Here is a 23835-nt window from a genome sequence, read left to right as displayed (position 1 = left end):
TCAAATAATCACGAGAATATTCATAACAAATTTCTTGAAGATCAGGGCCACTCATCGAGATAAACAAAACCTACTACAATCAGACAAAAATTTTTGTATCTGCTACAATAACATCATTATGAATCATATCGTATATAAATGTTTTTTGTGTTGTTGTGAGCTCTGTGGTCTCCAAGGGAACATACATGAACGAGCGCTCCAAAACTCCTGATGCCAATTCAGTGCTTTTCTTAAATGTTTTATCCAATTTTTAATTTAAATACCTCATCTTTCCGACGTAAACCGTAATAAGTTCTTCTCGGAAACGACGGAAACTAGGAGCTACATACAATTTTTCCCACCAACAGTGAACTAATCGCAAATGAACGACCGTTTACGTCATAATACGAGCTTTAAACGTCAGTACAAAATCACAATCACAGATGAATTTTGAATATCCAGCAAGTGTACAATAGTGTTGTGATATCAAAGATTATTATAACAATTCAACCTTTGTTCTTTCGAATATAAGTTTTTCCATCGAGTGGTCCTTAATCTATCAAGAAGAGGTTTTATTTTCAAATCAAATTTCTTATATAATTGATATGGAAACAAATCAAAATGACAGATCAGGAATTCAGGCAATTTTATTCGACCTAGATAACACCATTATCGCCACAAGACAGGCAGATAAATTGGCATGTAATAAAGTAAGTTTAGAAATCATTGAATTTATCCTATGTTTGATTGTGTCCATTTAAAACCGCAATATTTATTGAATTTTGTGTGCAGTGTCATGAATTATTAAACTACGTCTCTGGTACATCAGCTGTTTTTGACACTAGCACATTTTCATTACCTGCTTTTTCAATTCATTTTCACCGTCATAATAAAAGGTTAGTTTGTTCAGCGTCAGTTTGTTTTGTTGCTACTTATAGAGCTTCCTGCGCTTCGTAACAAATTTCAATCTGAAAGAGTCGATGACTCGTTCTAAATATAATACAGTGATTTGAGACGCTGGAAATGACTGAATTTAGAAATCTTATAGAATGTAACTCATTCTAAATATAAAAGTACCCCAATTTCAACGAACTCAGTATTAGATGGTGAGGCGCTTTGCACAGTTTGAATGAGTGTAATATTGTGAAGTATTTTGTGCATTTGATCAAAAATAAAGCTCAAAATGTCGGGTCAAGTGTCCGACGCAGTGAAAAAATGCTGTGCAATTTTGCAAAACTCTACAAGCGATACGGAGAAATTTGCTGCCTTATTCATGGTCACAAAATTAGTTAAAGGAAGAGATTGTAACTTGGCTGCAAAGAAAGCTATCTTCAATGCCATTGGTTTTGATTTTCTGAAAAGATTGCTGCTTACAACTGATGTTCCTGTAGATTGCCCACCATCAATCTATAAATCCATAGCTCTTTCAATATTGACAGTGTTCTGCAATGAAGAAGAGTTGGCATGCCTTCCAGAATTGCTAGAAAACGTTCCAATATTGCTGGATATCGTGAAACAATCAGATAATAGTGACTACGATGATAATTTAATGGCAGTGGGTGAAGCTTATAATTGTTTGAAAGGCATTGCTTCTTATCCTGCTGGACAAGATGCTTTGATTAATGCAGATGGAGTAACTAAAATGAGTGAAATTTATTATCAAGGAAGCTTTCAGTCCGATGAAGCTCTTCAAGTACTTGTTTTACTTATATCTCGAAAAGGAACCAATAGTTGGGATGATAATATTAAGGCATTTCATACTTTAATGAACAAAATAGCTTTAGACTTTGAAACTGACCAAGACAAAAGAAAATTCGAATTGTGTGAAATATTGAAAATTTTGATGTTCAATTGCCCTCGAAGGGAAATGAAAGATACATTTCTCACTGAATCTTGGCCTCAGAGTCTGTACAAAGGTTTGAGTGACATATTACAGAGTAAAATTGGTGCACAACAGAGAAATCCAGCCCTAATGTTAGCTGCTAATGTCATTGATATATTGGGAGTTGAATGGGTTGTACAAGAGGAAGAAAAGTGTAAACAATTTTTTTTACTCTTGATACAGTTGGCTGCTGTTGAAATTCGCATGCAACTTGATGGTAAATCTTTAAAAGCGGCTAATTCTAATGCCCAGCTAATTACTGCTTGTTACATTATTCTTGAATTATCCATGACTTATATTGCTACAGATCAGTTGGAATTGGATCAGAAAGAAAAACAAACTCTCTACACAGGTCTGAAAGGTGCCTTCACTGCTGTAATAAATTTCTTAATCAAAATATCAAATGATAAAAATCGACCTGTTGGTGAAGATAAGTTATTTGTATGTGCAACCATAAGAGTTTTAGCTTCATGGCTAGCACAAGAAACAACTGCAATGAGAGCCCAAGTGTATCAGCTTTTACCTTTCATACTTGAAATGGCTAATGAAACATTCAATGCATACAAGTCAATAAAAATTGCAGAAAAATCAGGAAAAACTGATGATTCTCTAGATCCCTTGGGTAAAGTAGATATCCTAAGAATTCTTATGCCGGCTCTTTGTCATCTTGCAGTGGAGGATACTTCAAGAAAAATACTTCTGAAACAGAATGAGCACCAAGTCCTATATGAATTTATTGAATTTCATTGGACAATCGTTCACTATAAACGTCCACCAGTTCCAAGGTCTGAAAGATTGAAAGTTTTAGCTCAACCTAAGCTAGAGTTGTCACAGGAAATATTGGAGGACATGAAAGATTCCCGAATTGCTATGATTAGTACCTGTAATGTTTTCATGAACTTAACCGTCCTTGAGGCTAAGTTTGTTGATGATTCTCCAGTTTTTAATAATTTGATGAAGTTCATTTTTGAAAATTTGCCTGAACTGAGAGATATTCCAGAAAATTTGGTTCTTCATGGAAATCTAGCAGTTTTGGGATTGCTGCTATTGAAACAAATGACAAATAAAGTCAAGAAAAATGATTTCTCCATTTGCAGATATATTCAGGCAACAATACGATTTCTTTGGGATGCATATACCATTGATGAAAGTAACGATCCAACTTCATTAGTTGTGGCTATGTCATATAAGGAAAATTGGATGGAACTGGCTGAATTGTGGTTCCTAGGAATGCAAACGATGTCTAGTGTTATTTCACTGATACCTTGGATATCTGAATTTGCTATTGAGAGCGGTTGGGCGGAGGGAATAATAAGTTTATTAAAAGAAGTAAAAATCGGTTCTCTACCATCTAATGTAAAATTGGCTTTTGAAGATTTTCTTTGCCACTTAGTTGATGCTAATGAATCTGTTGTTAGTGTTCTCAAAAAAGCTGATGCCCTGAAAGTGTGCAAAAACCATAGACTAATGGAATTTGGAAAAAAATTGTTTGGAGATTGATATGTATGCAAAAATGGAATAACCATTTCGTAAGGCTGAAAGAATTTAATATTTGAATATTAAGATAATACGAAGTTTTGTGATTTTATATAAACAACTTACATTGTTTTTTATGTTTTTTTGAATTATATATACCTAAAAATAACTGTTTCTATTGATTAAATATAGATCATACAATATTTTTTTGGATGCTTGCTGGGATTATCCATACTATGATCATTTTATAACCACTGAACTTCATTTGCTGATTGGTGAAAATTTTTGTTTCATTTTCAAAAGTTGATTTATGTAAACCTCTGAAAAACAAAGTTATATCTTCTGAGTACCTGAAATCAAATGCCAGTAGTTTCTCACTCTATATGAACTAGTTAAATAAAATTCTGTTATCCTACAGTAATCCTCTTTATTTTCCAATATTCAATCTATAAATTTGAAATTTTATCTAGAAATCTTGTTTGAAAAAGTGTTAGTGAAAACTAACCCAATTATTATTAGAATACAAGAAGATTCCACACCGAAATTCTTTAATTTGTACAATAGTATTTATAGAGATACAAATAAATATTTTAGGAAATATGATATGTGGAGTCATGAGGATATAATGTCATGTTTGAAGTTCACAAATAAATTAGTGTTAATTTAATAATGTACTTGTTGAACATAACAAATTTTCTCTTTGAGTGAATGTTTCCTGAAGTTAGTGAAAAATATTCTCATTCTGTAAGTTGGTGTGATGATACGTATAGTATATTTGGCATTACATTGTTGAATACACATTATGATTATATTATGTATGCATAGTAGGAATAGTGTATGAGACTTATACAGAATCAATAAATTTTGTAATAATGTTTGAAGAAAACGTTTAATTTCTGTAAGTTTTTCATGATGGAATGGAACATACTTATTGATCCAAGTCCTTTAATTTGAGTCATTTTACCTTACAGTATTTACTTCAACCTACAAACCAGTAATACTATTCCTCATACTCAATATCTTGGTGCGCCTCTAATAATGAAAACAAATCAAAAATTCACAATAACAAAATTTTAAAAGCTAATGGGATAGAATTCCTTGACCATTTAGCCTATAAGATTTCTCTTCGGATAATATGTTTATGATTTTAATGGATCACTTATCATTCTTAACTAAGTATAAGTATATAATATTATTTATTTCATAGTTTTGAGGTCTCGTTCCCCGAACAGATCGTTATTTCGCCACTACTGCTTCAGTTTTTGGGGGGGTTTGTTAGATGTTAGGTGAGTTTCAATCAGGTTATCGACTGCGGCTGCGTGAAGGTTGATCGACAGTTATAATGCACGCCAGTTTGCCTCTTTTTATTTAAATGAATGGCGTCACCTTCACATTTCGGGGTAGGTTTGAACTCCACTCCTGGGTACGCCTGTGGTATCATAGGATACCACATAGGATCATGAATTCGTGGTAAAAGTTAATTATGTCCGTCCGTTTGACCGTGAACACTACAACTCTTTAACAAAAATTTCGAATTTTTAGGATAGGTTCTAATCTCGGATGACGGTTGAGTTCGTTAATGAGCAAAATTGGCCTAGGGGTTCCGTAAAATATGACCGTTAGAAATTTTGTTTTCATGATCCTTTCATGACTGTAATTTCGATCGAGATGAAATTCTGCAATAAACTAGGATACCAATTATTTTGAGTTTCGTGCAATATTTCACGTTGATCGCGTCGCCAGAACTAGAGAATATTCAAGGAGAATATAGAAAAAACTCAATACTTAAATGACAACAGATCCGAACGAGTTGGAATTTTACATGCATTTGACGATAATTTCAGCAATGTGCTATACCTCGGGTATAAACTTAACGGTTCCTGAGTTAATAAGATTCGTACAAAAAAATTGTTGTTGAGGACAAATTTTTTTGAATATTTCTGCAGAAAAAGTTTTTTTTTGAAAAAATCTTTTTTCATTTTCGATTCTGCCATTACGTGGTACCTATTATAATACTGTTTGCGGTTTGGACCAAAAATGTACACGGTGTTTATGAACTTGGACAACTTGAGTTCAACTTATATATTTTATTATTTCTGTTAATTCTACGTATAGAAAGAGTGGGGTTACTTAAGTAAACCCTAGACCTAAAATCTGTCTCTGGAAATAAACATTATTATTATTAAAATGGAAACTTTAAGAGTTATCGAAAAAAAACTTGAACTAAGTATTTTAAAACTGAGTGGAGTAGTATCTGTGACTTCAGGAAAACATAAAAAGAACATACATGAAAAATTCAAGCAAATCCACCGAAAGCTGCTCTTTTGAAATTTGTTTAATTTTTCTGTGAAATATCTACTTCGGTGAAACATTTGTGGGCATCCACATCATATTTTTATTTTTAATTGGCCGAAGAAATTAAAAATGTTTCTCGTTGAAAAAGATTTACTTCGAGAAAATGAATGCTACCAGCAATCTCTACTTTCTATTTTCATAAAGCGAGGAGAACTGCCAAGAAGTATATCACGAATTTATGGTAGTGGGTGTTCTACATGTATATTTGGGTAAGAAAGTTTTTGTTAAATAGCACAGACTAACATGCAAGCCTTTCTATATTAAGATCACTCCAAATAGAACCTTTCAGTTCTAAATAAAACTCAAATACTGATGGCGGAACGGATATATTATAGTTCGGTGTTGTTTCTCAGGTCATAAGACTTTAATTCTATCAATTTTTCCACTTAGGATATATGATAATATTTCTAATTTTACAAATTCTGATCTGATTGAAGGTATATTTCAGAGGGGATGAAAAACTTCAAAAAAACGAGGTTGATGTGAGGATGCTATTGACACGAAATTTTGCCCAAAGTTTGGAATTGATATTCTATATGCAGGGTTATTCGCCGCGATGGCCTATTAGACGTTCGTGGAGAACTTATCATAATTTTGTGCTGAAAATTTGCATGTTTGGGTTTGAGACAATGATCTTTCTCCCTAAAATATTTTCAGATTTCTACAACTTCCGGTTATACCGGAAACAGACTACTACTTCCTTATTTCAAATGGCACACCTAGTATATTATTGCATCTTTAGATAGCTTTCTTGATGAAAATTTCAGCAATATGCCATACCTTGATGGGTGTAAACTCAACGGTTCATGAGTTAATGAAATTCTTATGAAAAAAAATGGTGGCGACGAGGATTCACATTTTTTTGAATATTTCTGCAAATTAGTAATTTACGTTACAGGTCCGGAAAATAGGGTTTTTTTGGATGAATAGACAAAATTCCAGGACGAGCGTAAGCGAGTCCTGGAAGTCTGTGAGTCCAAAAAAAAAACATTTTCGGGCGTGTTGCGTACAAAATTTTTTCGGCAACCATGTAGAATAACAAATCAATGAGACGACACATTTCTTTTATATACATTTTAATTCTTATTTAAATTAAACAGAACAGAAAATACCACATATGAACTGTCAGCCGTTTTCTCGGTTACTATGGTAATTATCAACTGCATTTATTAAAAATATACCTACCAAGATTTTCATATCCACAATGACACAAACGAGTAACGACGTGATTCTTTTCCGGCCTAGTCCGGGAAGTACGTACTTTCCGGACTAGGCCGGGAAATGCTACTTTCTCAGAGAAAAAACGTCCGGAAAGTGAGCACTTCCCGGACGGTTGCCGAAAAAAGTTTTTTCCGGGAAAACCTTTTTTATTTTCGATTCTGCTAATTCGTAGTATTATAAGACTGTTTTCGATTTGCATAAAAAATGTACCGGGCGTTTATCAAAAGATTATGAACTTGGACAATTGAATTAATCAAAAATCAAGATTTTCAAATTAGAACCTATATTTTTTATCATTTCAGTCAATTCTACGTATAAAAGTCTCAAAAGATATTTTGCGCTTTCTGAACTTGTCAACTGTTCTTGTTAATTTTTTTTCTCTTTAATATTTTTTTTCTCTAGATTTTTGCAGTAGGTATTAATTTTAGGTCATTTTATTTCGGCTTTTTATACGTAGAATTGACTGAAATAATAAAAAATAGGTTCTAATTTGAAAATCTAGAGTTTTGATGAAATTGAATTGTCCGTCCAACTTCATAATCTTTCGATGAACATACATTTTTGATCAAAATAGCAAACAGTCTTATAAAACTACGTATTTGCAGAATCGAAAATGAAAAAGGTTTTCCGAAAAAAATTTTTCAGCAGAAATTCAAAAAAATGTGAGTCCTCGTCGTTTCTATTTTTTTATAAAATTCCATTAACTGATGAACCGTTGAATTTACACCCAAAGTATGGCATGTTGCTGAAATTGTCATCAAGAAAGCTATCTAATGATGCAATAGTATACTTGGTGTGTCATTTGGAATAAGAAATTAGTAGTATGTTTCCGGTTAACCGGAAGTTGTGGAGATCAGAAAATATTTTAAGGAGAAAGACTCAAACCCAAACATGCAATTTTTCAGCACAAAATTATGATTAGTTGATCATCGCGATGAATCACCCTGTATACACACAACATTTCAACACGGTCGGATCTTTTGTCACTGAAATGTTGGGTTTTATTTTTCGATATTCTGCTTCAATTTTATGTATTTCTGATAAAGACACGTAATATTTTACGGATCTTGAAATAGTTAGGCTTTATAATAGACTCAAAATCTCAACCCTATCGAATTTGAAATCATGGATGTATTGGGTATTGCTTTTTCAACATTGTTCTTGAATTCTCATTATTTTATCAGTTTGAAATTTTACAAGGCGCTTGAAATTATCATTTCAGATTTACACCCAAAATACAAACTCCGTCGGCTTTTTAGTCACGGAAATATTGGCTAATTTTTCTTAGACATTTTGTGTCCCGTCATACACACTACTATTGCTCACTCCACCGAATGGTTTGATGGCTTGCCGAAACCGGAAGACTCTGTTTCCAACAGGGGTTCTTGAATTGCAATCCACAAAGACGTTCAGATAATGACTCCTGAAACCATATCATAGTATAAGGAAGGAAGGATCTACAGTCAGATACTTAGGCAAATCAACTCAACAATTGCTCTCTTTGTCCGAAATAAAACAAAGGTTGTCTTTTCCGTGTTCAGAACCAAGCGATTATTCAAAAACCACTCTTTTACAAAATTGAGTAGTTCGGAGGATATTTTCTCGATATCATTGAGATTATTACTCCACAACAGAATATTCGTATCATCTACATATTTCAATAGCAGGTATAAGAGAAGGTATATAGAAGCACAATAGGCTTTCATTGAGTTTCAACATAATATCATAAACGGAATTGTTGTCATACTACCAAAATATTTTCATTAACATATGGCTGACTACCTTTCCATTCTCTGTATTGTATTGGGATTTGATTCTTGAGTCGATCTTGAATAAGCCTTTCTGTCAATGAATTTTTGAGCCCACATTTTTATCCGTTTCAAGTTGCTACACGGTTTTTATATATAGTGACAAGGAAACCATCAAATATATGGGTCTCGGTACCTAATTTGTTATTTTTGCTTCACTTTGCTTTTACTTCAAAGAAATAATTGCCAGTTAATTCATAATAATTATTGATGGTTGCAAGAGCATTCGCGTTGATATCACTCAGTACCTTCATGATTACAAGGTTTTATTGACTGAAACTGTGTGCTTTTCAAAGCATCAAATTCATTATCATCAGGGCAGCACTGAGACTCAATAACCCTCATCAATATAGTATAGTGTCTTATATCGGAAAAGCTTTATTCCCATAGAAAATTATTTTGTGAAGAATTGGTGCGGGTAGAATTCAAATGATCGAGAGTATCGAAAAAATACATCATATTGTTTCCTTCCAAGAACAAAAAAAAATCAGAAACTTTTGATTTCTAATTAGTAAAAATCGAGGAAATCTCTCTAAATTTTTATTGAATTAGAAATCGAAAGCTTCTGACCTGGTCGTAGCTAAATTCTTTAATGTATTTCTGACATCTAAATTCACCTTGATACTCACTTGTTACCATTTACTTGAATATTGAAGGGATTGAGGCAATAGGTCCTTTCTCAAATGCTGGATAAATAACAGATTTAGAACAAGATCTTGTAGAACTGATGTTAACCAGAGAGCTAAGAGTTTAAATTAAACACGGATAACAACGATTCTGATTTAAAAAATCATTTTCAGTTCTTTCTTCGTTAATGGTTGAGCTTGGATTTAATAAAGTAGCTTATTTACTTTATAAAAAAACTGCACAGCACTGAGAGTGGCTATTTGCTTATATGTATAGGAAAACTAAAATTCCATCTGTCTCTACCAACTCTTGCACTTTTCTTTATAAAATTTCTTTTATTTGATATTAAAGCTGAATTTTCCAATTTTCAAGTTTTTTCCTTCATTTTTACCAAAAAAGATGTATTACTAGGAAACCTCTAATATTTCAAGCTCCTGAGCTATATGAAAAATCCATTGATATGTTCAATCCACAAACTACAACCCGAAAATATTCATTTCAATTTTAAATATAAGGTAAATATAAAAATAAAACATGATTTTATTTATTTTCAACATAATTGAGATATTTCAATATAATTTGGTTGTTTAAGGTAAACTTTTCTTCAGATATTCATAAAAACATGGACTGATTTTTCGGCCAGAAAAAATTATTACAGTCGAATAATAAAATACATAACTCGAAGAATCGTAAAAGGTTGGGAAAAATGATCGAAACCAACTGTCAAATGCTAAATATAGCTTTTGAGAAACTTCATTGGAACTTACGACATTAGGAAATTAATGTTGATATAAACTTTACCTATTCTCACTCAATCTATAACAAAACAATATCAATCGAATATTCTTCAAATACATTCAATTGCAATAGGTATCGATATTCCGGAAAATGGAGTTTATTCCATTCATAAATCCTGAAAAAACCTAGAGATATCATTTCATGATGACTGGACCTGATTAGTGATTTCATGATAACTTGTAGCATTTTACTTGTTTATCACAAATACACGCCACTGGCGTATATTCTTATTACAGAGCAGAATAGTTATTTATAATACAAGTGCAGAAGGCATTGATATTCTTCCATGAGTTCAAAATTCAAAAACGAGCCACGAAGTGCCGAGTTTTGGAATGAACGAGTGGTAGAATGAGCCTTCTGTACGAGTATTATATATTATTTTCTCTAATTCATTGCATTTTCATTGAAATTAATGAAATATTTCCATAAATATATTTTAGTGATTTTTGCATTGAAAAATGTTGGTTGGCAGAACTGATTTCTTTAAGGCAAATTGATGAATTGGCAGATAAAGCCGTGGCGGAAAGTTCGGAGTACCAACATATAATAATAAAATATAACCATGTAAACTGTGCGTTTCTGATATATTCTCGCACGATTTTGTTCTACAAGAAGTGGAAGAATGAACGGGATAACCACAGAATTAGAGAAAAAATATTAAAATATAGAAATCTTCTGACCACTCTATTTCAAATATTTTAGTTCTTCAAAATAACACCAATTTTTTCAGAGGGCTCCACTTTACTGACCAATTTTTGACAGTAAAATTCGAGGTTAAACGTGAGTGCAACTAGATGGCGCTCAACATCAACAAAATCGAAAAAATCACTACACTGGCTTACTATCCTTTCCTTATACTATGACCATATCTGCTATTTGTCAAGTTTACAGGTAGTTGGCAAAGGAAAACCTCATATGTAGGTACCTAAAAGAAAAAACCGATTCGATGGTACCAGGTTTATAGCTAATGAATATTTAGTATTACAATAACTCGAAGAAAAATACTGATTCTTCTTCAATAGCCATTTTCAGGGTGAAATTTAAGTGTAAGTGGCATAGAAACAAGTAAGCGCACCAAAGCTCTTGGTTCCATTTTGCTTTCCTCTAATATTTAGAATTTTTCCGGAGAAATCTCCTGATTTCTTTGGTTCCGTTGATATTTGTTGTAGCCATATTGCAACAGCTATTGATGAATTAATTGATTCAAATAAATTTTTTGTTTGCGATTGAGTAATTAGTATTGGAAGGTGAGCTAATATAATAATATGTTCTTCTGATTTCAGATATCAGAAATCTTGTCTCAAACATATGGTGTACCAGAAGAATCCGCAGTACAGAGTTGCAAACATTTTCTACGTGAATTCCGAAAATGTCCACAACATCCTTCTACGGATCTGCACATATGGAGACAAAAATTGTGGTATCAGGCATTATATCCAAATTATCAGAAATATTGTGGTAAGTATGTGGAAGTATGTAAGAATAAATTCCTAATTTTGTCTTGGAACCGTCATGGAGAAGGTTTATTGGAAGGGCTCAGATGATCATTTCGTCATTGTAATTTCTGTTTAATCATTTATTGAGAACGTTTTTAGAGAAAACCACCCCTAAGGGCAATTACAAGATGTAACACAGTGCCAGCCTTTAATTTGTAGCAGCTGACTGACTTGTCATCTTTGAGCTGCTTTCCTTGGTAAATTAACCTCTGTTGATCTGGTGGAATACCTTCTTTTTCTTCCAGTTTTTGCTTAATGTTGAGAATTTTGTCTGATGGTTCCACATCTATCGTTTTTTCTTCACCAGTTAGGGTAACTACTTTCAGAAGCATCTTATATAGTGTATAGTGCAATACCTAGGTATTTCGGTTTTATTTCAGTTATGTTCATACAGGAAATTTTGAAGGAATTTTCCACATGGCATTGTTTGACAAAATAATGACAACATTCAATCTTATCAGAAAGTGAAAAAAATAAAATATTCTTCTTTTTCCCTAATGAAGTTACAATTTGTGTTTTATGTTTGTATGAAAGTAAATAGTAAGATATGATTAGAAAAAAGAATAGTGTTGATAATCATTTCTATTTATTTTGTCAGATTTTTGAATTTTTTCTAAAATGATTTGATAATATGCCATATTTCTATGTCTTTATTATACATCTAAAGCGGAGTCCTTTACTTTTTTGAAATTTTGATTAATTCTAGAAATAAAACATTAAAAACTAAAATGAAAAGGTCCCAAGTTCCTCCTAAAAACACATATCTATGAATGAAATGGTATCTTAGACATTTTATTAATAGTCCTAGCTGGAATCACTGAATTAGCCAATATGTGTGAAGAAAAATGAGACATACGAATTTGAAAAAAATAATAATATTCAGCAATAATTCAACGAGACGGTTTGTTCATGTGTTCAGTCAAGGAAAAATAATTCTGCGGTATTTTTGTTCCATAAACACTAGTATGTATGTTTGGGGCTAGGGCCTACTACCAAATTTGACATCCTGAAGATATCTTCAAGATATCCATTTGGCTCAACTCACAAGTGAACGTATTGTTACTATTGTTTATATGTGCACACGAATCAACAAATTTCAGCCAACAAAGTTGCGTTTCTTTATCTAATAATTCGCTTCCCACCCAACACCATGCTTACCATGATTTTGTGGGTGGAAAGTGGTACGTATGAGTTAGGTTGTAGATACTATTTCATTACCTTCATATTTTTTGCAACGTACAAGAATCTGTATTGAAAATATGAGCAATTCATCCGAAATCTAGATGAGAATTGAGTTCTTTCATGTAAACGTTACCTTTTTGCTAGAACTAAATGCCCTTTTCACATCCAGGTTTCCCACTTGTTGTTTTATTATGTTATCTGGTCTCAGATCTCAGAAAGAGAAAGAGCGAGAGAAAGAAATTAACTCTATTGAAAATATAATCATTTGAGTCGATGGCCACAAATACATTTATTATTATTAATCATTTGACCATCGACCTACGTAAGTCCTTCAGTTGTGGCCATTTTTATATTACAAGACTAATTTCAGTGTGATAGATTATGTTATAAAGACATTAAGTATTGGAAAACTGGAACTCCTGACATTTTTGCCTTGGGGGAGGTTTCTCTATCGTACTTATAAGTGTATCGGTGGTTCGATAATGTTTTTGGAGTCTTTTTATCATACTTCTATAGTCTGGTAGATCTGATTTGAAGGGTTGTGTAGTGGGTTGTTGGGGTGTCTGAGTTTCACGAATTTTTAGGCAAGAGTGTTGTTTTGAGGGTAGTCAGGAATACTATATGTCAGTCTGTATTACTCTAATAATGGCCTGCTGACCATTTTGTAAGTTGTGCTTGCTGTTTTGCTGCAGATTCCTGAGTTTTTACATGTGAGCGATCTATTGGAACTCATTATTATATAATAATGTTATTTTACGAAATTTGTTTAGGAAAACCTTTAATCATTTATGTATTTCAGAAAATTTTCTTCTGCCATTCTTCAGTATGGAGTGGTGTGAGTTAAGTCACATTCCAGAAAACACTGTAAAATAAACTATTCATAGATTGTTGCGTTTTATTGAGTCTCAGGAGATTACAATATTCAGAAATTGATTTATCTGTTGTAATTCTCCTTTTTTGAGGGAACTTTCTAGATGTTCAAGTGAGACAATAATCAATCTATGGGTGGAAAGGTTTCTCTGAAATTATTTTAATCCATACTTTGTCGTTATTTTAGACTCTGTATACAAACAATGGCTCCAACTGCGATATCATTTCCTACAAATATCCCACGAAACCTTCGATTTGTTGAAGAAACTTAAGAAGTCATATTTGATTGGGTTGATAACGAATGGGCCATCGACATCTCAATGGGAAAAAATAGAAAAACTCAGCTTGAAACCACTTTTCGATGTCATCTTGGTATCTGGCGATTTGCCTTGGGAAAAACCGAACGAGAAAATATTCAAAATGGCCTGTGATTACCTTGGAATTAGGACGGAAAATGCTTTGATGGTTGGAGATAAATTGGAGACAGATATTTTGGGTGGAATCAAAGCAAAGCTTGGTGGTACAGTATGGGTTCCTGTGCAATCGAATGATAAGGCAAACAAGAGCGAACTTCAACCCGATTTTATCATCGATCACGTAAACGATCTTCCCAAGGTGCTCAAAAATGGTTCTAGATCCCCCAAACTGCGAAGAAAGAGCAAGGAACTTGCTCGACCTTATAATATGAAAAAAATTTCTAAACCGGATTTGAGTGATTGCAATAGTAACAGCAGTGATGGAAGCTAAATCGAGAATAAAGGAATTGTTGAATTCATATTGATGGAGAAGAAGGTTTTGGAAATGTGGCAGTATTGGAGCTAATGACTACAGTTTCGATATAAGGGAATTGTATCGAAAATATCTTCAGATGGTTAGGGAGAATACCGAGAATGATCCAATTTAGAATCTATGTCTTGTAGAAATACCTGAGAAGTAATTAGAAGTTTTATTTTTATTACAATGATGAAATTCATATACCTCAATATCCGAAACTGTAAATATATAGTTCTTTATTAATCTTGTGGTGTTTTTTTGAATAAATAATATAATGGTATGGTTGTTTATGTAGCGAACTGTTTAGGAATGTCTAGTGATATGAAATTAATCTGAATTATTTGATTGATTCGGTCTTCACTTGATGGAAATTCATTTTAAATAAATAATAATACACTGCTGATTTCCACAAAATTTATTGATGACGACAATTGTTTCGCTACACTGTAGCTTTTTCAAGTCGGGTGCTGAACTGAGCATTCCCAAAGTATAACATTCATTTAAATAGGTAATTGGCAACATAGTTGAGAAGAAAAATGTGTTTTAAATGAGGTAATGAGAAAATGTGATTTAAATGAGGTGATTAACATTATATTGGAGGGTGCTGCTGGTTATTGCAGGGTTGTATAAAGATGTTAAGTAGCGGTGATCTATTTACATCTGTTTGTTCATTCAGAAGGACCTTCTTGGAATTGTACCTGTTTATTTCTAGAGATTCTAAGAGTGTGAGTCTAGAACTCTTGTTTTCTGTATGGAGGATCTGGTAATTATTGTTGAACTCATGTCGGCATTCTTTTAGGTGGTTGGCGTATGTAGAATGGGTGGTGTTGGATGTGAAACTCTTCTGATGTTCATGTATTCTCTTTTTGAAGGATCTTCCGGTTTGGCCTATGTAAACCATGTGACAATCCCCACATTTTAACTTGTAGACTCCAGATTTATTTATTCCCCAGTATCCCCCCAATAGAAACCATTCAACTAGTCGAACAACTACTTACTAAAAATAATTGCAACCCTATCATAAAAGTCGATATTTTAAATTGTCTTGAAATTTGTTTAAAACAGAACTACTTTCAATTCAATGAAACTATTTATTGCTCCGACGAAGGTCTAATCATGGGTAATCCTCTAAGTTCAATACTAGCCGAAATTTTCATGGACAATTTAGAAAAGAAAATCCGCACACATCCATTATTTAAATATTTCCTTTATTGGTACAGATATGTAGACGATATATTCTGCTGCTTTAGAGGTACTAACAGACAGCTAAGCATGTTTATGAAGTTTATTAATGAAATCCATCCTAACATGAAATTTACAGTAGAAGAAGAAATGAATAGTAGAATAAACTTCCTAGACATTTCAATTTCTAAACTGAACGACACACATAACTTCAGTATATTTCACAAACCTACCCATACTGATACCACCATTCACATCACTTCTAATCATCCATATAGTCACAAGATGGCCGCTTACAATTCTATGATCCATAGACTAATAACTATACCTATGAATCACGATCATTTCAACACAGAATTAAACTTAATCAAACAAATAGCAATCAATAACGGTTATAACCCTACCATCATAGATAAAATCCTGTTCAATAAACAAATAAAACATGCTTTGCTGTTAGCGTACCCTTCCCACATAAAAGATGACACCAAAAAGTACATATCTTTAACCTACGTTAATCGAACTTCCGAGCGTATTGCTAAGTATTTCAAAGATAAATTCAATCTCAAAGTATCCTTCAAGACAAACAATAATTTGGGAACTTTCGTCAGAAATAATAAAGATAAAACAAACAAAGATAATAAATCTGGAGTCTACAAGTTAAAATGTGGGGATTGTCACATGGTTTACATAGGCCAAACCGGAAGATCCTTCAAAAAGAGAATACATGAACATCAGAAGAGTTTCACATCCAACACCACCCATTCTACATACGCCAACCACCTAAAAGAATGCCGACATGAGTTCAACAATAATTACCAGATCCTCCATACAGAAAACAAGAGTTCTAGACTCACACTCTTAGAATCTCTAGAAATAAACAGGTACAATTCCAAGAAGGTCCTTCTGAATGAACAAACAGATGTAAATAGATCACCGCTACTTAACATCTTTATACAACCCTGCAATAACCAGCAGCACCCTCCAATATAATGTTAATCACCTCATTTAAATCACATTTTCTCATTACCTCATTTAAAACACATTTTTCTTCTCAACTATGTTGCCAATTACCTATTTAAATGAATGTTATACTTTGGGAATGCTCAGTTCAGCACCCGACTTGAAAAAGCTACAGTGTAGCGAAACAATTGTCGTCATCAATAAATTTTGTGGAAATCAGCAGTGTATTATTATTTATTTAATCTGAATTGTTTGTGAAAGTATCCTGAAATACTCTGATACCTAAAACATGAATCACTGGGTAGTTCAAAGTGACAAAATAAAACTAATTGGTTATTGGATATGGCATGGATCTTGTATCCATCAGTTCATTTATTTCATTCATATAAAGGTACTCAAATGAATCTGCCGAAACATTAAGAGATAATGCATAGAGAGAACTGTATCATCATCAGACTGTGAAGATTCTACAAATGGTACAGAGTATTTATATGGTACAAAAAGGTGATAAAAATCTAAAAAGGGTGGCTGGAATAACACAGTTCTGTTCGTTAATTAATTTTAGAACTATTCATTAATTAATAAATTTTGATTATAAATGTTTAATTTACGTGTTGTCAATTGTGAGAAAAGAGTGATCATTATCTATGCAGTTTGTTGCAAAGTTGGAGAATCGTTTATTTTTGGTAAAATATATTAGATTTTCGTTAAATCTAGTTTTTTATGAACGTCCTGACTGTCCCTTGTATTTCATATTGGATATTGAACATGTTAACTGATAAACTCTTGATTTACTTGTGTGGGGTTGAATATTTTGCATTGAATAATATCCATGATATTTTATTTATTGGTCTGAGGCCTTATTCAGGTTTAATTTGGAAGAAAAATTAGCTACTTCACTTATGCCAAGGAAGTACGAGAAAGAAATTAATTTTTTGTTTTTATGATGGGGTATATTCGGTTAATAGCCTTTTGTGATATTTTCTGTTTTACTGAATTCTCTATAATTATATGTTTGAACCCATTGTTTGCACGTTATTTCATTTTAGGAAAATATATCTCAATAGAAAGTATTTTCGGAACATTTTTATTTTTGACACCTTATGTTGACTGCAGGTAACAGATTAAACTTTCCCTGTAGTATACCAGTTGACTCATGAAACTAATAAATAACATCCATTGTATTTGAATACTATTTTGAAATGTTTGAAAACCTGTATTACCTGTTAGGGGTCCTCATGTGGAGACCAAGAAATTGATAGTTATTGTAAAAATATTCTTGATAACTTGATGATAGCCATTGTGGTTTTCGAATGATCGAATGAAGAGGAATATAGGTAGGTATAGATTATTTTCCTTTAATAGGTAAACTGTATAAATTGTCGCAGATCATAGCTTATACGAGGAATGCTCAACAATTGTACGATATGAATCCATAACCATGTTAAAAGCGAATGCGAGGACCTACATAAATTATAACATTATTTCTAAAAAATGTACTGCCTCAAAACGGACTGAGAAGGTGTATGAATGCTAAAACAATAACAATGAATTTCAAAAACACTACTATATACTCCTGCAAATAGAATCGAGTGTTTAGTTATCTTCCTAACAAGAAACTCCTGGGGAGATCAGAAGGATCGATGGGTCGATGATCAAACGCTGTTAGTTGTCAATTGACGATGAAGGTAATCCTCTTTCTTATCCATATTGTAAATGTCTGCATATAGAATTTCATCCCATTAAGATGATTAAGATTCCTGATAATCTTATAGTGACTTTCAAGGTAGGTATTCTCCCTTGTATTAAAAAGTAAAAGGCAAATATATACATGGATTCCTGCTAATAACATACTAACTTCCAGATCCAGGAAAATTTTCAGTACTGCCACCCTTTTATTGAACTTCGCTGATGTTATATTGAGGGCGTTGGATGAAAAACAGTCTACTATTTTTACCCTTTTAGATTTCGCATTTGATAGTTTCGATCATGATGATGATGCCCAAATATGCATTTCTTTCCAAACATTTTTGACCTTGCAAATAACCAAAAAAACTCGAAAGAACTCAGTCAGTTGTCTGAAATATATGCTGTGGTACGTAGGGTTATCATAAGATGTCTTAAAATACTATTGGGCCCACTAACTCTTTATAAACATTGAGTCAACTTGTATGCCAGATTTCTTGGTTTAAAGGAGATTGGTTTTATATAAATCCCGCCATTTCATTATATATAGCTCTATCTAAAGAAGGAAAAGAAGTTTTCAAGAAAATATGAAGGCTCTGTAGGTTCCAATGTTTTATATTCCGACTCTGTGTAATCTCTGAGCAAGTAAGAGCTTGTACGAATTTGGAAAAAGGGTTGTATCTTATGTGGGCTTTGTTACTGTGTCCCAAGGCAACTTCATGTACATCACTAAAAATTTTTCACCAAAAGCGAATGGTTGTAAGATCACCGTAACCAGAAAAATTTCCACTTTCGGCCTAGGAGAAGGTACTGGGTTTCAATCACTGGACCAATCGACCGCTATTTTCAAATATAGAAGTTTTTCAGGCGTCTCTATTTGAGGGTTGGAAATTCGGCCAAGTTTGTTGGCCGCCTTCTCATATGTCTTACTTGATTCTCAAGAACAACATGAGGTTCTTCCGATCCGCTGCGTTGTCAACATTTCCTGCAATAAAAATCACCAAACCTCCTTTACTAAGCAGCCTGTATAATAAATAACACATGGCAGCCCAACCAATATAAACATAATGCCCTATTACCCTAATTGAGAGAGGAATAAAAACCTTATGCATTTCACAAAGACGAAAAACAACACTACCTTCGATTTCAAATTATTAGGAAGCCGATGTCTACACATTCAACATATGGAAAATTCATATGATTTTGCATTCGAAACTAGTCGATAAATCGGAACACATGTATGTAATCCCAATTAGCTTTCAAAGCAAAACTGACACTTTGCATACCCTATACTGCCCTTGTTATCTTGTGGTGTTATAGGTAATCATTCTGCGGTAGTAGGTACGAAGTAGGTTTCATGTGGAGTGGAAGTTAGATTTTCACGATATACATATGTGTATTACGATATATTTGACTAATGTATATGTATTTGTTCTATTTTGCTGTTTTGTTTTATTCAAAAACCTTGGAAACACTTAGTGTAATATTATAATGTATTAATACATTTCAATATTCTTCATTCACTAGAATTCAAATTTCTTATTATTATTGCAAGATTCTTCATCGGAACAAGGAAGTTCTGTATATACTCGGAGCAGGTGTTCTTTTTTTTTGGAGGGGATTTTTTCAAGAAATCAAAAGTTGATGACGCAATTGCGAAATGTCTGCCTGAAGAGTATTTTCTTATGCGACCGATAATGAAATTTCATTTGTAGGTCAGTTTTCCTCAAGAATGAGTGTGTAAATTTATTCAACTACCATATTTCTTGGTTCATGGCATCTAAGCATTTTTTCAAATTCACTCACAGCAGACAGAGTATATACCTATATCAGTAGGGGGTGGGGATTTTATTGTAAAAATTTCTTATCAATATGTTAATAACTTTCAATAGTTTCTAATAAGAACACACTGAATAAAATATAACTCATAATCATTATACAAACATGACAAAACAAACATCAGATATGATCATTTTCGAAGAAACATTGAACTTATCTTATTCAAAAAATATTTCACATGTGATATTCCAAATAGCACAAGAATTTCAAAATTTGTTGGAAGTTATCCAAATTAGTTAAGGGGGGTTTCAAAAGATACCTTCTTTGTTAGAAAACAATCCTAGTGGAGTCAAAATAAATATAAATAAAATTATATTAGCACTTCACCATTAGGCCTGTCGAATATAACGTGAATTGGTTCAAAATCTTTCTGCACTTTGGGGAAAACAAAACTGAACTATTCATGGCGATTCATCACTTCTAACATAATTGAGCTGAAAAATCACAATATTTTACAAGCATTCTTCAAAACATTCTTTTTCTTTTTGTGATTTTTATTGGGTCGCAACACTATAGTTCCATTATTATGATTTTTGGAAGAATGACTAGGACTAAAGGCACCTGAAACAAAATGAAAAATGAAGTTAATACCATTATAAATAAAATAAAACAAAATAATTTCCACCATTGAATCTATCAAATACCATCATGAAATAAATGATTATTGAAAAAAAAAATGTAAGATCTAATCTAATCTAATAATCTAATGCATATTGAAACCGAAACATTGAACCCAAAAATTGTTTGTCTAATTAGACAATCAAGTGTTAAGAGTTTTTATTTCACAAAATTGGTAATTTGGAGTAAATGTGACTTTCTATCAAGGGATATAATGCACAAGAGTTTTTCAATAAGATATTAGTTTCATTTTGAATAGCCCACTATATCTAGGCAGCTGTCATCTTTTGACATATAGTAAAAACTCATTGGAACGATACACTCTTTAACAACGCATTAGAATTGTTAAAATTCAGTACAAAAATGATGACAATTTTCCATCCACAGTTTGCAGAACTAAAGAGCTTTTGGGTTGTCGTGAAGCACCTTCTCGGCCTGAAATAATGAATTGGGTGGAAAAATTAATGGATTATTGAGTGATGTGAAGAAACAAAACCGTGGGTGTCTATCAAGGACAACTGAGAATATTGCTGTTCAGTTAACACAAGAACTCAAGCCGGCCGATTGATTGGAACCCTGAAATGCATGAAAATGCCTCGGATTTTCAGCTCAAGTAGCTTGAGCTTGACTTGAGTTATTAATAAATACATAGGTACTTGATTTGCCATTGAAAAACTACTGCTTGACTTGAACTTGATTTGATTTGAGTCAAGCTCGAGCTACTTGAGTTTGAGCTTGAATCAAGTAGCTTGAATATCAAGTCAAGCCGTGAATCCCTTATCGCAAATGTGCGAATTGGTCATAGAAAATTTCATGATATGATGCTGGAACCATTTTCTATTGTAAATGTCATACCTTCATCTTTACTATGAAATAAATATCCATTGAACTCACACTATACTCGTTTTTTTCAAAATGAACCCTCTTATTGAAAAATCTTTCATTATCCATGATACATCTAGTAAAACACCCTGTACATATTTCTTTTAAAAATAAATTTTACTCTTAGGAAGTACATTGAATTATTCACCAAACAAGCCTATTGGCAATAGTGCCACATTTCGTATTCGGATTTTATATTCTTTAAATTAAATTATTGTCAATCTCGAATAATGCGTTGATCCATTGTGCACAACTAATGAACACCACCACGTGGTTGTTCAGTTCAAAACGAAATGAGATATATTTCCTCAAATCACCGATTATTCTGGGGTTTTCACATCATTTCCTTGAACAATAATTTACATGGAAGAAAGTTATTATTTTTTATTTGCGAATGAAAAGAGAAAAAACTTTTCGTTTTTCGCAAAAAAAAATTGATGATATGTACTTAGTACAATGCAATGATATATGATATATTTTTAAAATATTCGTGAAAAAATCTACCAAAAATCATTACAAAGAGGTAAAATTATAATTTCGTGGAAGTTGTCGTACAGTGCTGCCCTCTACTTATTTGCTTCGAAAAAAGAAAGAAGACGAAGTGAATTCACAACGCTATACGCCGTACAAAGTTTGGTCATCGTAGGAGCGCCAGAGGGAAAACGAATGGGTACCAAATTTTGACTGATACGCGAAAAACCACGTGGTGGTAATCCCTCTCAAGTACCAAGGGATTAATGGTGTATGGAAGATTTGGAGGAATTTTCGAAATTAAGCTGAGAATCTCTTCCTTTTTTATTGATTAATTTTTGTGGTCAGTCATTTTACGTTTTCAATGAAATTTTCATTCTTCACTTTCACTGCTGTCGACATAATTTTTTCATGCTGTAACCATAAGTTCGAATTCGAATGAAATGTTTATATCACTTAGATATACCCAAACACCATAATCAGACCTTGATGGTCTTAAATCTTCGAGTATTTTTTTTAGAAAATTCTTTTCGCTGATGTGATTACGCTCTCATTATTTGTGGTTCACATTTGACATAACGATTATTTGATTCACGCTTTTGATACAGAGGTTCTTAAAAAAAATCACCCTCACCTGAAGAAACAACTCCTGGAATTACAAAATTCATGTATTCAGGTCAAATAAGACTTTTTTATCTTTAATTGTGAAATTCAATCATTTATGGAGATTTTATGGTCAATTGATCAACGAATTATTCAGAGATTGACAGGTCCACATTTACAATGATCGTATATTCGATATTTGATGCTACATTAAATTTTATTACGAAGAGTTGCACAATTCCCAATATAGTCTAAGATCCCGATATAAAACGACCTTCACCGAGATGCTTATTTGATAAAACGTATTTTATATTTAATTTAACATGTCAATAAATATATCACATATGGGTTGCCTAACAAATTTTAGTCCAGAGTATGTTTAATTAATAATTGAAAAAAAATTTATTTTCGAACATTTCACCGGTTTGCTTATTAAATAAATTCTATACCAATCGAAAGTATGAAGCCCATAGAATGTACAAACGTTAGGTTGCCTATTTTTTTCCGGTCACAACTCTTGGGTTGCCAGGTATAAACAGGTCAATCTATACTAGCATTTTGCAACGGTCTGACTATTTAATCAAAATCAATAAAATTGAAGATTATTTCATTATGAACACGGTGGTATAGGGCTGCCTGCGAAAAATCATACCTGAATCCCGGTTGTCGAATTTTAAAAAGTTAAATATTGCTGCGAGTGAATGTGAGCGACTGAGAGGTCCCAATCAACCATCTCATGCGATAGAAGAGGACACAGCATAGCAGCTGTTTGAAGTACGTCCAGTGAATTTTCATGGAGTTTTTAGTAGGAAGAAATCCTTTGGTAGATTTTAGTAGATTTTGGTAGTTTTAAAAAATATAACCGAGACGATTGGGAATATGGAAATTCGGAGGTCTAGACTGTTTCTATGAATCAATTCATTGTTCATTCTCATTGAGGTTCTACGTTCTACATGTTTCTAGAAGAACGTACCTACTTAAACATAATAAAATCATAAAACTTCTGTCGGCTGAGAATAAATACGAAGAATGATGGAATATCCGAAGGGTGCCTCATTGAAAACAGATGGTGTGTAAACTTCCGTTGAAAATATACCATTATCTCACATTTGGTATTCAAAACAAA

The 23835-nt window shown here is 32.8% G+C and overlaps 3 protein-coding genes across 5 annotated transcripts in view; 2 read left to right on the top strand and 1 right to left on the bottom strand.

Annotated features, from left to right (window-relative positions):
* Positions 1–146: 146 nt before the first annotated feature.
* Positions 147–14748, top strand: LOC123680894 (N-acylneuraminate-9-phosphatase). 2 transcript variants are annotated; one of them, XM_045619016.1, is made up of 3 exons: positions 147–689; positions 11430–11604; positions 13882–14748. In XM_045619016.1, exons 1-3 carry the CDS (start codon positions 585–587, stop codon positions 14439–14441), a joined length of 840 nt encoding a protein of 279 aa, XP_045474972.1. In that variant the 5' UTR covers positions 147–584; the 3' UTR covers positions 14442–14748. The 2 variants fall into 2 exon arrangements, with proteins under 2 accessions (XP_045474972.1, XP_045474975.1); XM_045619019.1 differs by lacking the exon at positions 147–689 and adding an exon at positions 5875–5901.
* LOC123680872 (neurochondrin homolog) lies at positions 882–3764 on the top strand. Its single transcript, XM_045618991.1, has one exon. It carries the CDS (start codon positions 1163–1165, stop codon positions 3359–3361), a length of 2199 nt encoding a protein of 732 aa, XP_045474947.1. The 5' UTR covers positions 882–1162; the 3' UTR covers positions 3362–3764.
* A 5427-nt stretch (positions 14749–20175) lies between the features above and the next one.
* The window catches only part of LOC123680901 (ras-related protein Rab-23), a 45455-nt gene continuing 41795 nt past the window's right edge, over positions 20176–23835 (bottom strand). For both annotated transcript variants that reach the window (XM_045619026.1, XM_045619023.1), the window contains exon 7: positions 20176–20696. In XM_045619026.1, the coding sequence (XP_045474982.1) occupies positions 20578–20696 (119 nt within the window). In that variant the 3' untranslated portion in view covers positions 20176–20577. The remainder of the gene's footprint in view (positions 20697–23835) is intronic.

Source organism: Harmonia axyridis, chromosome 1 (assembly GCF_914767665.1).
Source record: "Harmonia axyridis chromosome 1, icHarAxyr1.1, whole genome shotgun sequence".
Lineage (NCBI taxonomy): Eukaryota > Metazoa > Arthropoda > Insecta > Coleoptera > Coccinellidae > Harmonia > Harmonia axyridis.
This window is presented reverse-complemented; position numbering and strand designations above follow the sequence as displayed.

Excerpts from the sequence above, each read along its gene's own strand:
- LOC123680894 (XM_045619016.1), top strand. The coding sequence starts at position 585 with ATGGAAACAAATCAAAATGACAGATCAGGAATTCAGGCAATTTTATTC. Across the intron at positions 690-11,429 it reads ATAAATTGGCATGTAATAAA|ATATCAGAAATCTTGTCTCA; the intron begins GTAAGTTTAGAA and ends TTCTGATTTCAG. Across the intron at positions 11,605-13,881 it reads AAATTATCAGAAATATTGTG|ACTCTGTATACAAACAATGG; the intron begins GTAAGTATGTGG and ends TCGTTATTTTAG.
- LOC123680872 (XM_045618991.1), top strand. The coding sequence starts at position 1,163 with ATGTCGGGTCAAGTGTCCGACGCAGTGAAAAAATGCTGTGCAATTTTG.